Source organism: Salvelinus alpinus, chromosome 16 (assembly GCF_045679555.1).
Source record: "Salvelinus alpinus chromosome 16, SLU_Salpinus.1, whole genome shotgun sequence".
Lineage (NCBI taxonomy): Eukaryota > Metazoa > Chordata > Actinopteri > Salmoniformes > Salmonidae > Salvelinus > Salvelinus alpinus.
The window spans coordinates 35665808-35682552 of record NC_092101.1 but is presented as its reverse complement, the minus strand read 5'-3'; the positions used below and the strand labels follow the sequence as shown (position 1 = coordinate 35682552).

At 41.7% G+C, this 16745-nt stretch overlaps 2 protein-coding genes across 2 annotated transcripts; both read right to left on the bottom strand.

Annotated features, from left to right (window-relative positions):
* Nucleotides 1–317: 317 nt before the first annotated feature.
* Nucleotides 318–6118, bottom strand: mep1ba (meprin A subunit beta a). Its single transcript, XM_071346731.1, is given in 18 exon segments — nucleotides 318–381; nucleotides 383–548; nucleotides 758–934; nucleotides 1143–1162; nucleotides 1164–1339; nucleotides 1622–1878; nucleotides 2771–2928; nucleotides 2930–2981; nucleotides 3380–3532; nucleotides 3831–4049; nucleotides 4244–4275; nucleotides 4277–4414; nucleotides 4961–5078; nucleotides 5243–5321; nucleotides 5468–5511; nucleotides 5602–5658; nucleotides 5770–5800; nucleotides 6071–6118. Coding segments are annotated over 18 exon segments (1989 nt in total).
* Nucleotides 6119–6672: 554 nt separating this feature from the next.
* Nucleotides 6673–10991, bottom strand: LOC139541785 (mucin-7). Its single transcript, XM_071346730.1, has 6 exons — nucleotides 10799–10991; nucleotides 9174–9371; nucleotides 8411–9010; nucleotides 7785–7896; nucleotides 7433–7540; nucleotides 6673–7295 (listed from the first exon to the last, which is right to left on the bottom strand). Exons 1-6 carry the CDS (start codon nucleotides 10900–10902, stop codon nucleotides 7215–7217), a joined length of 1203 nt encoding a protein of 400 aa, XP_071202831.1. The 5' UTR covers nucleotides 10903–10991; the 3' UTR covers nucleotides 6673–7214.
* Nucleotides 10992–16745: the final 5754 nt, after the last annotated feature.

Genomic DNA, 16745 nt, shown 5'->3' with positions numbered 1-16745 from the left:
TTATGTGGAATGGATCAATTTCACTAACAATAACATACCATGTATTTTCCATTGTTGGTCACAGTTTCTTATGAAGAGATGGAAGGTCAGTGTCAGATTTTCTTGTAAAGATGTTCCTTAACAAGTCTCACACTTCTGGTTTGTCAACTTTTTTATTGATAATTTATAGCTAACATTTTCCATCTATTGATTCTCATCAGACAGTCAAGTGTTAGTTAGGCTATATTCTAGTTTCAGTGAAGTTTCTTCAGTAGCACTTTCAACAATCTGCCGATGGAAAAGGTAAAGCCATTTTAGGTTGGTTGTCACTCTCAGTACTAGATGTCCATGTTCTCCACAACGATCAAGTCCCTGTCACTCTACGATCTCCTGGCGTACACCGCTCACCATGGCAACCACGAACATGACCGCCGCCAAGCTCATGGACACAGCCATCACAAATTTTGACGTGTTGGTGGTCTCCCGGCTGGGTGATACTACGGCACTCTTCTCAGACTGATGAACAGCAGAACGAGGAAGGGGCTGGGGCTCCAGCAGTGCAGACACATCTGAAGAGGTTGGGGTTAAGAACACTGGTTTAGAACCGAGTGAGAGGTCAAGGTAGTCTAGTCCCAGATATGTTTCTCTGTCTTGCCAACTGCTATAGTCATTGGTACGCTGTAAGATGGCACAAATGGATCTGGGACTAGAGCTAAGGAACGATTGGGCATGTCTATGGTTAAGAGCCTTCTCCAGCGATGGGAATGTAATGTCTTACCCTCTAGACCGAGGAGGAAGATGGCGTCGTCTCCATTGATTAAGTTCCTGCTCTTCAGCATGCTGTGGGTGAGGTAGCTGCTGGTTCCAGTACCGGGCCCGCGGGAGAACTGGCTGCTGTTGGAACCGTTCACCAGACTGCCCACCTTACGGGGGTTGTCCCAGTAGAAATCATTGCCTAGGGGAGAGAAGGGAAAATCTTAAATAGAAACAATTTGACTTCAGGTTCTCCCACACCTGTCTCCCTAACTGTTTCTAGTCTAATTTGAGTCTCCTCACGCTCATCTCAGATTGGAAGACCTTGCAGCGTCTATGAAGGACAGAGAGCCAATAGCATGCTATTATTTGGCGTACTGTGTAAGCATTTTTTGTGTAAGCATTCTCACCATCTGAGGATAGCTTGTTGGTCGGTGGTGATCATGTGGTGGTTGGACATTCTCTGTCTGATGTCCGGGTTCTGGCCCATCGTGGCCTGATGCCATGGACAGGGCCAGGTGAGGGAGTTGTCTTTAGGGCCGGAAGTTAGGTGGAAGTAGATGGCCATGCTACCTGGGCTGCTGCGGCCGTTGATGTACACGCTCACCTAGGTAGTTCATTATTACCAGGCCAGGACAATGATGATGTATTCAAATGCAGAAAGGGAAAGGGGGATACCTAGTCAGTTGCACAACTGAATGCATTCAACTGAAATGTGTCTTCCGCATTTAACCCAACCCCTCAGAGAAGTGTTGGGGGGCTGCCTTTATCGATGTTCACGTCATCGGCGCCTGGGGAATTGTTGAATTCTACCACATTTATGCAAAGTTATGGGATATTTAGAAAATTCACGTCTCAACCTTGTTACTATAGTGACCTTGACACTCACCATGAAGGAGTAGCCACTGGGGGACAGGAAGCGTGGGCTGTAGATGTTCACACCTGTCGGTGTGGTTTCTAAGAGACCGGTGAAGTCACGGATGCGCCAGATGTGCTGCGGGCAGGTTGTCTCTGATAAATTGATGTCATCCAATGAGAGCCCTCCGGTGGATGCCCCTGTGCCCTTCAAGCCTTCAAACTAAATCCGGAACTTCATCTTCACATCCAGGGTCACATAGTACAGCTCCCAGGAGTCTCTCATGCCACCTGTAGGACCGAAGGAAACAGACATCCACACAAACCCTATAAACGTACATGCTGAGCAGACCACTCGCATGTTGATTTTGTCCACCCACACCTGACTCAATCAGGACACGTAAGGTGAAATATCAAAATGAACTCTGAACCAACTATATTACTTTGGGGAAAGGTTGATAAGTAAACATTTATGGCAATTTAGCTAGTTAGCTTGCTGTTAGCTCATTTGTCCTGTAATATAAACATTGGGTTGTTATTTGACCTGAAATGCACAAGGTCCTCTACTCCGACAATGAATCCACAGATAAAAGGGTAAACCGAGTTAGTTTCTAGTAATCTCTCCTTCTTCAGGCTTCTTCTTCTTTGGACTTTATATGGCAGTTAGCAAACAACTTTAAGGTGGATTACCACCATCAATTGGACTGGAGTGTGGACCTCAAGTTCATCTTTCAATCACCAATGTGAGTATATGCTCCTAAAAACCAATGAGGAGATGGGAGAGGTGGGACTTGCAGCGTGTCAAGCGTCACAAATAGAACCAAGTTCTATTTTAGTGCCCGGTTACGCAAACGCGCATGAGCAGTGTGGGTGCAATGATTGAATAACATGTATGTGTAAATTTATTTTGCAACGCGAGCGGTGTGGTCAGCATATACCCCTCAAATTCAAATTTGGAGCTCAAAGCCAGCTCCTCTGCTTTTTTAAATTCTTCCCCTTTGTAATCAGGAACTGATTTAGACCTAGTACACCAGGTGGGTGCAATTAACTATCAGGAAGAACAGAAAACCAGCAGTATTCCAGACGTCGTAGGGTAAGATTTGAATACCCCTGCTCTATACTATTGTACACCCAATACTGTTGTACAACATTGTTTTGTATGAGCTGAGATGTGATGTCAAACCTGTGATATCGATTTTCTGGATGAGCCTCAGTTTTCCTTTGGGGTTGGCGTCGTCATACTCCCGCACCCACACGTTCAGTCGATCATCAGCACCCCCGCTGTTGTGGAGGTAGAACTGCAAGCACTGGGAACCTCTCTTGGGGTAGAAGAGATGACTCCAGGTGGGCCTGGTTACCCTTAACCGTACTGTAGTGCATGAAATAACCTTTTCCTGGAAACAGAAATAAAACATTTGAGTGAGACAAACTGATCATGGATCAAAAAATATGCATATTCTGTAATGGGAGAAAATGTTTCATCTTTAATAAAATCAATTAGGATATTAATGATATCGCCTTCAAATAGATGTTATCATTATGGTGCTACAGGGTACTTCAATGTTGTGATCCTCTGAGAACTCAAAGTCCCTCCACTGAATCTTAAGAGACAAACAAAGAAACACGTTGGAGGGCATTGACCTTCCTGGCCATTCTCTTTATCTCTTTAGGAGAACAGCAGATAAGTAGATGTGCCGTTATAGTGGCATGATTATCATGTTACACTAGGACTATGGTTTATGGACCTTGCATCAGAGTAAAGTGTGTGTGCATGCGTGTATGTATATCTTACCATCACACTGGCCCATGTTGGTGTAGTCGGTGTTGGGTCCCCCAGCCACACTGTGTCTGTGTTCCCGCTGAGCTTTCCCAACAGGACCCGGGGTCATCCCACAGATCTTCTCCTTCTCAAAGCTGCATGACTCCAGGAACGTTGAGGAAGTTGCTGTGGAGAGAGAGAGTTGGGGTGACGGAGAGGGAAGGTCAGCATTAGTCTATGAAAGTAAGAATCAAGAGACCAATAAAAACAGCTTTATGTAACTCTTCTGTAGATAATCTACTACCTGGCTGGACAATCCTTATGTAATCACCTTCATTCGCTAGATATTTATTACATATTGATAAAGTAAGAGCATTAACTAAAGGTCAGTCTGATGAACTCCTGAGTTACAGTAAATTATTGGCTGATTGATTGATTTTTGATCTGACTTTTGATTGATATTGATTGACAGGTGAGGACTCACTGCAGTTGTAGAGCCTGTTGAGCTTCAGCAGGTCACTGTCGCTGAACTCCATGCGTTGACCAATCACGTCCATGAAGCTCGGTATCTTAGTAATGATGGAGGGCTCTGACCCGATGTTGAAGGCTGTTTTACTGTAGTGCATCACAGAGCCGTAGTCATAGGGCACGTTCAGAGCACTCGACACTGACTCACCGTGGATCAGGAAGTTATGGTCTTTTCCTAAAAAGGGAAATAATGCAATGTTCAGTCATTGAAATGTACATGTATAAAGTACATTTAGTTGGTGACACACCAGCAGATTGATAGACAACTACAGACAGTGAGACTATATATAAATAATCTCTAACATACTATTAACTAAAACATCACGGTCATCTTATGTTATTAATACAGATTTATTGATTGATTGCTACCTTCGATGCGGTCCCAGATGATGTTGACATCAGCGGTCAGCTCTGGACTGCTCGTGCCAGAAACCCAGAGCATGCAGAAACTCATGCTCAACTGTTGCCAGACGGTCACAGTTACGACCAATAGATAACTTCTGCTTCCCCACCTGCCTGTTACCTACTGAGGAGTAGCACCTAAAGAGAGGAGAGAGACCCACAAAGAATTAGAAAACAAATAAACTCCCATATCTACTGGGTGAAATACCACAGTGTGCAATCACAATATTTGTGACGTGTTGCCACAAGAAAAGGTCAACCAGTGAAGAACAAACACCATTGTAAATATAACACATTTATGTTTATTTATTTTACCTTTTGTACATTAACTATTTGCACATTGTTACAACACTGTATATATACAATATGATATTTGAAATGTCTTTATTCTTTCGGGACTTTTGTGACATTTTGTTTGTTAATTTATTATTGTTTTATTTCACTTTTGTTTCTTATCTATTTCACTTGCTTTGGCAATGTAAACATGTTTCCCATGCCAATAAAGCCCTTAAATTGAAATTGAAATTGAATTAGAGATAGAGAGAGAAAGATATGGAAAATAGAGTGGAAGAACATACAGAAAAGTGTGGAAGAATGAACAGATATAATTTATCATTGTTCAAAAATTTATTGGCTTCTGACATTGTGGCATCCGTGTGTGTGTGTGCGTGCGTGTGCGCTCACCCGGTGCCTTTGAACACAGATATATAGTTCTCCTCTCCCTTCCATGGCACAAAGTTGATGCAGGTCTTCAGTCTGTACTGTTCGAAGGCCTTCAGAATCACCCCCTTAGCATGTATGTCTACACACGCACGCACACACACACAGAGAGAAATATATATTTCAAAATTGTATAGAATTTTGTCACACTGATTTAAATGTATTTTTGTATTGAATTTTGTCACACTGATTTAAATGTATTTTACCAAAGCTATTTTTGAAGTATTGAAGTGTACTATTTCTCACCCAGGCTGTCCTTCAGATAGTAGGGTACAGTCTGAGGCCAGCGATACTGCTCCCCTAGGATAGTGTTTCTGCTGTCAGTCTAAACAGAGAGATCCACACACTCTCAATCAGTGCAATCAGACACAACACCCTCATGGTGATCAGTGATGACCAGATATTATTGGCAGGCTATGAGAAATCCACATCATTATTCAAGTAAAAGAAAAGATGAGCTGTCAAATTCACCTCATCTATTACAATATCACCCTCCAGCAGGTCCAATCCTGCCTCTGCAAGTGAACACACTAGAGTTAGACAATCAGCACACAGAGATACTATCTATACACACAGTCATGTTATAAAGTTATTTTCTTATATACCTTTATTGATGTCAAAGATGTCCCAGTCGTGTCCGTGTCCCTCATCCACATCAGTCTCTGCAGGTAAGAGAATGTCTAAATCAACCACAGCACACAATTGCTTGACATTATTTCTACCACCACTATGAGTCATAGTTATGAACAACAACAATAAGAGGTTTCACTCACCTGTTTCACCTGTGAGCTGGGATGCTGCTGACTACAGCAGGCAATAAACAAATAGGAAAACAGATAAATAAACAAGGAAAAGAAAACAGTGCAATGCAACAGGTCTGCACTAAAATGTAACAAGATTAGAAATGTGACCACACAAAACGGAGAAAAAAATAAAGCTAAATTGTTACACAATTATGACAAGTACAGTAACTGTATCAGGCACCACAAAAATACAGTTGGTCAGAGCAATGTAATGTAATTTATGTAATGTAGTGTTTTACATAAAATTACAGTGATGGAATAGGAAACGTACCAAGCACCAGAGCATACTGAAGACCAGAACAATCCATTTAGAAGCCATGGCTCTAAGACTGCCGGTAATCACAAGCACAAGAAGAGAGAAGGGGTCAAAGACCACCTATATGCAGCAGTTCCAGCCTTAGTCTGGGTGGAGTGTGTGTTTGCTAGGTTTTATACAGAAGCTGAACAAATTGCAAGGCTTGCAGGATTGTGCAGATTGCGTAAAATGTATGGTTTAAGATAAAATATCTTCAATTGCTGTCAAATTTATTATTATTGATTGTTTAATTGTCCCCCATTTGCTTATGTAAGTTTTACAGGAACACAAATGTGCGTGCACGCATGCACACGTACAAACACAGACACACACATACATAATGTTGTTTTGTAGACTTCAAGGATCAGTGCCTAATAGAATCCTCCAGGACACACAATAGGTTTGATTTCAATATTCTTTATTATAGTTATTCTATGTCAAGAGTATACAAAGATATTAAATATACAGTACCAGTCAAAAGTTTGGACACACCTAATAATTCAAGAGTTTTTCTTTATTTTTACTGTTTTCTACATTGTAGAATAATAGTGAAGACATCCAAACTATGAAATAACACATATGGAATCATGTATTAAGCAAAAAAGTGTTAAACAAATAAAAAGCTGGTTGAGAGAATGCCAAGAGTGTGCAAAGCTGTCAACAAGGCAAAGGGTGGCTACTTAGAAGAATCTCAAATCTCAAATCAATTTTTATTTGTTTAACACTTTTTTGCTTACTACATGATTCCATATGTGTTATTTCATAGTGTTGATGTCTTCACTATTATTCTACAATGTAGAAAATAGTCAAAAAATAAAGAAAAACCCATGAATGAGTAAGTGTGTCCAAACTTTTGACTGGTACTGTATGAAAAAGTATATCAAAGCTGATATTGAAAATGTCCATTAAAGTTGATATATTTGATAGATGCAGTAAACAGTGCATGATTTTATACATTCAAAAGAAAGAAAAGAACAGCTGCAACAATCAATGTTCGACAACATTGCCATTTTTACAAACGCTTCTGTGAGCAGCTTTAGCATCAAAATATACAAATCATGATGAGTGTGTTATTGCTAAATTACTAGATTACTGATGTTGTGTCTGATATCGATAAAGGTCATCTGGGATTCAGGTTGGCATCCTGGAGAGACTCAATAATGGCATCTTGCAAGTTCAACATGTCGGTTTGATGGGTGTTCTGTGGACCAAAGAAACATCTTATTAGTGTGTGTGTGTGTGTGTGTGTGTGTGTGTGTGTGTGTGTGTGTGTGTGTGTGTGTGTGTGTGTGTGTGTGTGTGTGTGTGTGTGTGTGTGTGTGTGTGTGTGTAGCCAACCGTGTATTTCTCGGCATAGTAGCAGTGTCTCAGGTTCAGATGCATGATGAAGTTCCTGCTAATTTGGTGTGGATTACCGTGAGGCAGAGAGACACACACTGGACACACCTAGAGGATGCCAGAGAGCAATAGTCAATCAGAGCAACAAAGTTTGATCCCAATTGGCCAACAACTCCCTAGGAGTAGGGACTATGGACGAGGAATCCCTGGAGGCAGTGCCAAGTGTTACGTAGTGGATTATCTTGGTTAACTAAAATTGAAATAAAATTAAATAAACTCATGTTTGAGACGCAGTGATTGAGAGCAACTGACTGACAGCTTTATAGCAATTCATAACAGATATATCACTGACCACGGGCCTGTTGTCATGGTAATGCTTGCCATTGCAGTGAATCCACAGATCCCTCTCATCCAGACCACTCTCCTGGCAGAACGGACAGACAAACGTCATCCTCACCACAGAACTGAGCGAGAGAGAGGGAGAACCGACAGACAGAGAGAGAAAAACAGAGAGTGAGAACAGACAGACAGAGAGAGAATGAGTGAGTGAGTACAGACAGAGAGAGAGATAGAGGGAGGGAAAACAGACAGACAGACAGACAGACAGACAGACAGACAGACAGACAGACAGACAGACAGACAGACAGACAGACAGACAGAGTGAGAAAAGACAGACAGAGAAAGATAGAGACAGAGTGAGCGTTGGAGAGAAAAATATAAAACATTTAATACTGTAGACAAGGGTAAATATTCACTCTTAAAACCAATACATTATTACCTCACTAACTGGCCTTGCAAGCCCAGCAAGTTTTCATACAAGTCACTGAAAATAGACATATGATCAGGTTACATTTCTCATGATGAGTCTGCAGTAGTCAACAATGAGCAGCAAATATGCAGTATAACAATCAAAATAACTCTAAACACCACACAAGCACACTTATGCAAACATACAGATCAATGGTGACTTAAACTTACCCATCATCCGTGAAGGAGAGGGATGGAGGAGCAGCCAGTACTGGGGGAGCAGGGTTAGAGGTAGAGGGCATGGCGGTGGGTCTTTGCGCTGCGGAAGGTGTGTGCTGAGGGATGGCCAAGGGCTGTTGTCCTGGGGCGGAGAGAGCCCTGGTGCGGGGTGTGGGGCTGGGTTTAGATGTGATGGTAGGTGTCAGTGGGATGGCAGGGATGGTAGTTGTGGTTTTAGGTGCTGGTGTAGTTGTGGCACCTGTTGGAGTGACTGTGGGGGCAGGTGTTTGAGCCATAGTCATGTATAAACCATTGGTTGTGGCAGGACGAGTAATTGTAGGTGGGGTGGCAGATCGGGTGGTAGGTGGGGTGGCAAGTTGGCTGGTAGGTGCAGTAGTGCCAGCTGTTGGGGTGAGTGTTGGGGCGGGTCTACGAGTCATAGACATATATAGGTCTACATCATTGGTTGGGGCAGGAGGAGTGATGGAGGAAGAGAGTGGTCTGTGGAGGGGTCTTGGAGTGGGAAGGGGAGGGGCTGTGGTGACAGCTGGGGTGTGATTGGCCATGCTCCTTCCTTCTGTCTGAGTGCCCATTTGCAGCAGTCTGATATAGCTAAAAAAGAAACATTAAGTGTTTAATTGGTCAACCTTTAGGTCATTATTGAGACTGTCAATGCATGAATTGTAAACCTCTGAATTTAATGCTAAAATACATCATGCCCTCTCTGTGTTTGGCTGTGTGTGTTTGGCTGTATCTGGACCAGTCAGTCATTCACCTCTGGACGTCACCTGCCACAGATCTTGTTGCTGGGGTGGAAAGCTCCGACAAGCCAGGTAGAGGTTGACCCAACCTGACGACCACGTTCCCTGCCTTGACTCTGACAGGCCTGATGTCATCAACCTGCGCCTCAGCTCTGCACACAGGGCAGTGGGGTAACCACATTAGAGAACGGGTCAGACATGGGCGGCAGAACCTGGAACACACACACACACAAAACATAAGATTGAGTTTTACAGTGCATCATTCAATGAAATGCATAAGCAACATGCACAGCTGTGGTTATTGTCCATTGATAAAGTGGCACATTCTTCAGTCATGAAGTAAACACTTACAGGAAGAATCAAACCTGTTCTGTGAGAAGCTGCTATTGACTAACACTGCAGCTATGTCATAAATCCAGACTACACTAGTCGTAAGAATGGAAGGGAATAGTTAAAGAACTCTCATCCTCATTCTAATAGGCTACTGCTGATTGCTATTAAGAACAGAGATTAACATAGTGGTGAGAGTGGTAAATTGAGCCAAAGAGGTAAGTTGAGCCACCCTTGTTTCCGGCAAAATTAAAGGCAATATAGCTGGGATATAAGGTAACAACAGGGCCTGACCTATGTAAAAAAGTGTTTGTTAGGTGTTAAGCCTGTGTCAAAAGATGCTTAAAATGATTAAAAGACAAAAAAGAGATTGTGTTAAATTGTGTTAAATTGTGTTTGGGAAATGAAGATAGACATGGTTTTAAAAAGATAGTGGTAATGTATCATTCAGTACAGACATTTGTAGGCGGCTTAACTTATCCTGTCCCGCGGCTCAATTTACCCCATACCCGAGGTAAGTTGTGCCAAGAGACCAGAAGCTTTTTTTTTAAACTGTAATGTATATGAATTCTGATTATTACCAGGTATACACAACATCCTGAAATATATGTAGATATCTTTGTTATAAAGAATACTATATTTACCTTGACGGAGTGATCCTGAATGTAAAAAAATATCAAATTACCCAACTCTCCCCTATAAGTATAGTATTTGCTATAGACAGGTCTTTTTTGTGATGTGAGGGGAAATTCCCCTCAGTGTTACTTACCTGCATATGTGGTGGAAGTAAATCAACTGTTTATTACTTAGAGTATGAAGGCATTGGTCAAATCATAGCATATAATCTTTGACAATCTGACATGCCTAAACTAAACTTTAGTCTCTTTTACAAACAATCTGAGCTCATCTCAGTAGTTTATAATTTTTCGCAAGTGATATTGAAAAGCACTGTGAAGGAGAAACATAAATGTTGAGTTTGTACACAGAGGCTATTCTTTGCACTGTGCTGATGGTCTTTATTCATAGAAATGGAGAGAACTAATAGAACATGTATTTGAGGGAGTTCCTTACACTGAAATAATTTCATTAGAAAGATTTACCTATTTGGACCTATTTGGGGTTAGAGACTGATATAAACCAACCATCATATCTGGGAGTTCACAGCTACAGAGTAGCTTCTATGTAAAATTGAATCTACTTTACATTCACAAAATTTAACAGAAAGACCTGGCTACAAATTAAGTTACAGATTAGGCTTCAAACTGCAGTATAACACCAGAGAATATGACAATAAAAAGAGGTTACTCACGCATGAGAACAGGCATCAGGGTGATGTGGGTCCGTCAGGGTGCTCCTACAGATGGGACACTCATCCTCAGATGGGGTTTGTAGGCCTGCTGCAGAGTGGGCCATACTTGGGCTGGGACAGTTTTCTCTGTCAGACAGCCCGGGACAGAATACATTAGTGTTTCAGAGGGAAACTCCGATCACACAGCTGACTGTGTTTTTTACGCTCAGCCCAGAGACTTTTTGGACTGGATTTACTTCCTTTACTGAATGGACTCATTTCCGGGAGAGTGTGTGTGTGTGTGTGTGTGTGTGTGTGTGTGTGTGTGTGTGTGTGTGTGTGTGTGTGTGTGTGTGTGTGTGTGTGTGTGTGTGTGTGTGTGTGTGTGTGTGTGTCACACTCACTACCAGGTTCTAGGATAGGGCATGGGATGGGAGGCAGGCCACACAGTAGTGCAAAAATAAAACATATTTTATTAAACAATGAGTATAAAAATGTTACACAAGCTGACAGAACACAATAGTTATCTTGCTGTCTGTCTCCAAGTCCACACAGCCAAACATAAATTGTATTCAGAATACGTACAGCTAACACATTAACACATACAGTGCCTTCGGAAAGTATTCAGACCCCTTGACTTTTTCCACATTTTGTTACTTTACAGTGTCATGAAGTGGCCCTTTCTGGTTATAGATCGTGGCTTCCCCCTCTCTCACTCTCTCCTACACCCAGGTTCTGTTATCTCAGGTCGTAAATTCCTGGCGGAGACTCTCTCCCCCTGGTCATGCAGAGAGAAAGACACAGAGAGAACAAAGGATTTCACGTGGCCGAACTCCTAAATCCCCAAAATGGGAAAATGAAACAAAATGTCCACTTGTGAGAAGGTGGGAATGGTCCGTGGACACTTAAGGGACGTTTATGACGAGTGTGTTTCATTTGGTGACCTCAGAGAGGACAGGAAACACACATAACTATATATCTGAATGTGTACATTTCTCAATTATGGGGTTTGCATCTAATTCTTGTATAAAATGAATAAGTAAAGATGAAACTATTTGTGAAATGATGTAATGTGATGTTAAACCTTTAATGTGAGAGAATTTTATTCCCGTTAAAGTTTAACTAAGTCATTCGCCCGCCCCAGTGAACACAGACATGATCAGGCATCATAGAACCGCCTTTTCTACTGTTACGAATAAAAAACCCTCCTGAGGAAATCCTCTTCAGACCACGCATACCTCGGTGTAAACTGAGGTGGCACAGGTTTGAGTACCAAGACTAAGCAAACCCACAGCGTGAGCTGTGATTGCGAATAGTTATTGAATTCCTAACCATACCACGTGGAGCTTTGGCTACACGGCGGGAAATTGTTAAACTCTGAAACTATCAATCCCTACAGAATAAGAGCAAATCTTAAATACTAATTACTAGTCTGCAGCTAGAAATTATGGAAACCTGGGATGCGAATACCGACCACCGACGAAACTTCTATTCTATGAGAACATTTGTGAATGGTACTCTGAAGTATCCATTCTAACCACAAAATACTTTGATCTCCAGCAGACGGACCGGATTCCAACAGAAAAGATCACGACACCTGGGCGTAAATACAGTTGAAGTCAGAAGTTTACATACACTTAGGTTGGAGTCATTAAAACTCGTTTTTCAACCACTCCACAAATGTCTTATTAACAAACTATAGTTTTGGCAAGTCGGTTAGGACATCTACTTTGTGCATGACACAAGTGTCACGCCCTGACCATAGATTGATTTGTATGTTTCTATGTTTTGTTTGGTCAGGGTGTGATGTGGGTGGGCATTCTATGTTGTATGTCTAGGTTGTCTGTTTCTATGTGTTTGGCCTAGTATGGTTCTCAATCAGAGGCAGGTGTCAGTCGTTGTCTCTGATTGGGAGCCATATTTAGGTAGCCTGTTTTGTGGGTGGTTGTTTCCTGTGTCTGTGTTATCACCATACGGGACTGTTTCGTTTTCGTTTTGTATTTCACGTTGTTATTTTGGTATTTCTTAGTGTTCAGTTAATAAACCGAATATGGACACTTACCACGCTGCGTATTGGTCCGACATCTCTTCTCATTCCAACGACGAGCGTGACAACAAGTCATATTTCCAACAATTGTTTACAGACAGATTATTTTCACTTATAATTCACTGTATCACAATTCCAGTGGGTCAGAAGTTTACATACACTAAGTTGACTGTGCCTTTAAACAGCTTGGACAATTCCATAAAATGATGTCATGGCTTTAGAAGCTTCTGATAGGCTAATTGACATCATTTGAGTCAATTGGAGGTGTACCTGTGGATGTATTTCAAGGCCTACCTTCAAACTCAGTGCCTCTTTGCTTGACATCATAGGAAAATCAAAAGAAATCAGCCAAGACCTCAGAAAAAAATTGTAGACCTCCACAAGTCTGGTTCATCCTTGGGAGAAATTTCCAAATGTCTGAAGGTACCACGTTCATCTGTACAAACAATAGTACGCAAGTATAAACACCATGGGACCAGGCAGCCGTCATACCGCTCAGGAAGGTGACGCGTTCTGTTTCCTAGAGATGAACGTACTTTGGTGCGAAAGGTGCAAATCAATCCCAGAACAACAGCAAAGGACCTTGTGAAGATGCTGGAGGAAACAGGTACAAAAGTATCTATATCCACAGTAAAACGAGTCCTATATCGACATAACCTGAAAGGCCACTCAGCAAGGAAGAAGCCACTGCTCCAAAACCGGCATAAAAAAAACAGACTATGGTTTGCAACTGCACATGGGGACAAAGAATGTACTTTTTAGAGAAATGTCCTCTGGTCTGATGAAACAAAAATAGAACGGTTTGGCCATAATGACCATCATTATGTTTGGAGGAAACAGGGGGAGGCTTGCTAGCCGAAGAACACCATCCCGTGAAGCACGGGGGTGGCAGCATCATGTTGTGGGGGTGCTTTGCTGCAGGAGGGACTGGTGCACTTCACAAAATAGATGGCTTCATGAGGGAGGGAAATTATGTGGATATATTGAAGCAACATCTCAAGACATCAGTCAGGAAGTTAAAGCTTGGTCACAAATGGTTCTTCCAAATGGACAATGACCCCAAGCATACTTCCAAAGTTGTGGCAAAATGGCTTAAGGACAACAAAGTCAAGGTATTGGAGTGGCCATTACAAAGCCCTGACCTCAATCCTATAGAAAATATGTGGGCAGAATGAAAATGCGTGTGCGAGCAAGGAGGCCTAGAAACCTGACTCAGTTACACCAGCTCTGTCAGGAGGAATGGTCCAAAATTCACCCAACTTATTGTGGGAAGCTTGTGGAAGGCTACCCGAAATGTTTGACCCAAGTTAAACAATTTAAAGGCAATGCTACCAAATACAAATGGAGTGTATGTAAACTTCTGACCCACTGGGAATGTGATAAAAGAAATAAAAGCTGAAATAAATCATTCTCTTGTCACGGATGTCTTCGTCCTCCTCATCTGACGAGGAGAGGCGAGAAGGATCGGAGGACCAATACGCAGCGAGGTAAGTGTTCGTCATTATTTAATGAAAGAAACTGAACACTACAAACAACAAAGTGACAACCGTGAAGTTAAATAACAATAGTGCTGACACAAACACTAGACATAGACAATCCCCCACAAACCCCAACAGAAAACAGGCTACCTAAATATGGTTCCCAATCAGAGACAATGAATGACAGCTGCCTCTGATTGAGAACCATATCAGGCCAAACGAGAGAACCCCCACATAGAAACAGACAACATAGATAATACCCACCCAACTCACGTCCTGACCAACTAAATAAAGACTAAACAAAGGAAATAAGGTCAGAAACGTGACATCTCTCTACTATTATTCTGACATTTCACATTCTTAAAATAAAGTGGTGATCCTAGCTGACCTAATCCTTTTTACTAGGATTAAATGTCAGGAATTGTGAAAAACTGAGTTTAAATGTATTTGGCTAAGGTGTATGTAAACTTCTGACTTCAACTGTAATTACTCCTGTATAAATAAAATAATTCAAAATACTTCACCAAGGAGCATGACTTAGCCACAGAGAATCATTCACTTCTTTAAGTAAACAAATTGCTGTGGATTGTTTCAAATCCCAAGTGAGTAGGCCTATGCCTATTTGGGAAGCCTGCAATTTGGGTAGTGCGCTTGGCAATAGGTCTTGCTGATTGAGTTGCGGCTGTCACTGAAAATTATCTAAAATATGTGTGAAGATAATATGTCTCAAGTATAATTTAAAATGTTGCATCAAGAGGAAGGGGAGGGGTGTGTGACGAAGATATGGTGCATCTCTCTCTGGAATGCATGCATATGTAGGAAAGTGCCCATTTGGCAATGTCTGGTTTTTGATTGTCTTAACTCACCACGTACACTACTAATTAGCATAACCTATCAGTAATTTTATCTTCGCCTCACACAAGTCAACAAAGTATTTTTTTATCCATTGCAAATTTATCCATTCCTCAGTAATTGAAAAATTCTTCCAACACGGCCTCGATAATCACCAAGCCTCATCTGAAAGAGCAAAATATCATGATTTGATGGTCCCATATATCCATTGGAAATTTCCTAAAGAAACAGCTGTCTGTCCAGAGCTCACTTGCCCAGGAAACTCTGAGGTGCTGTCATAGGCTAGTTGATGCAATGTTGCAAGTTCGCTAGCGACAGCTTCTGGCTGGACCCAGTGATCATACAATGTTGAACTTCACTAAATATAGCTCAAGTCAAGACAGATATAAAGGGAGGCAGACAGGCGGAACAGAGAGATGAATGTGATTAAAAGAACCAGAATTATCATCAGGATATTTTCAACTGTTTTTATTTATCGGCTTTAGGCCTATGTATTTTACTTAGTTGATGATGGAAGTTATAGGCCTGTGCTCTCAGTTCTTTAGCCGGTGTTGTGCCGAAAATGTCCCCCCTGCCAGAATTCTCCTCCCTTTCGCTTTGTTCATTGCTGCGACTTGCTTGCTAGTTGAGATTTCTCTGTTGTCAGTTTAGCCTACATTTCACTGATTTTAGTAGCAGAAAGTATTTTTGTCTGCAGTTTTTGGTTTGGCTATTTGTTTCAAGTGTATGTGATGTTCAAGGTTGTACAACCGGAGCCCTGGGCGAATCTCCCTTCAGCACCCGCCTGCACCCTAAATCCGCTACTGATTTTGTATTAGTCTATAAGTAAATCTAAATAGAACGCTGTGTTTGCCTTGCAGTATTGCATTGCAGAGGCAGTTACCTTCGAACACACCGACAGTCTCATTGCGCAAAATGTTATGCAGCATAATTTGGATATGTATTCAACAAAAGTTCAACATTCACCTCTGCTGGCATGTTCTATTGGAATCCATTGGAAATGTATGAGCCAAAATGCAGGTATGACAGCATCATTGCATTTTGGTACATCAGAATTACATTAATTTCCAATGAAACGCTGCGTTTGCCTTGCAGCATTAAAGTTGCAGAGGCAGTTGCAGTGCGTTCAGTGTGGTGCATATGTTGGATTTATCAAACATATGTATCAAACTGTATGCGGTAGACTGCTTAACAAAAATGGGAAATGGCACCTGTTTTGAGCCCCAATTTTTTTTGAGGGGGGATTGCCTGTTTTGCATGTTATTTTAGCATTAATACCTGTCACATATCAGTTTGCAAACAATGTGGGGAAAAAAATATATCATTGAGTTAATAAAGCTGCATACAAACATCATCTCTTTTTTGTTTTCTTGAGTAAGAGAGCTCCAAAATGCAGGTGTTTCAGCCAGGCTCAGTGCTTTCTGTGGTGGTGGGGCAAGACAGAAAAAAATTGAGTGTTGCGCCGTGATTGGCTCAGTGTTCTGTCACTCATGGGGACACTACGTCACCGTCAAGTCTAAGGGTAGAGCTCGAAAATTCAAGCCCCTTGGGTGCTGCCTTAGAGTTACATTAGAAGTGCCCATCCAAGAAG

Bases quoted from the DNA above. Each gene is read 5' to 3' on its own strand.
- LOC139541785 (XM_071346730.1), bottom strand. From the start codon at position 10,902: ATGGCCCACTCTGCAGCAGGCCTACAAACCCCATCTGAGGATGAGTGT. The intron at 9,011-9,173 runs GTGAATGACTGA...TTTCTTTTTTAG, and splicing joins GTGGCAGGTGACGTCCAGAG to CTATATCAGACTGCTGCAAA. The intron at 7,541-7,784 runs GTCAGTGATATA...GGCATCCTCTAG, and splicing joins ACCATGACAACAGGCCCGTG to GTGTGTCCAGTGTGTGTCTC.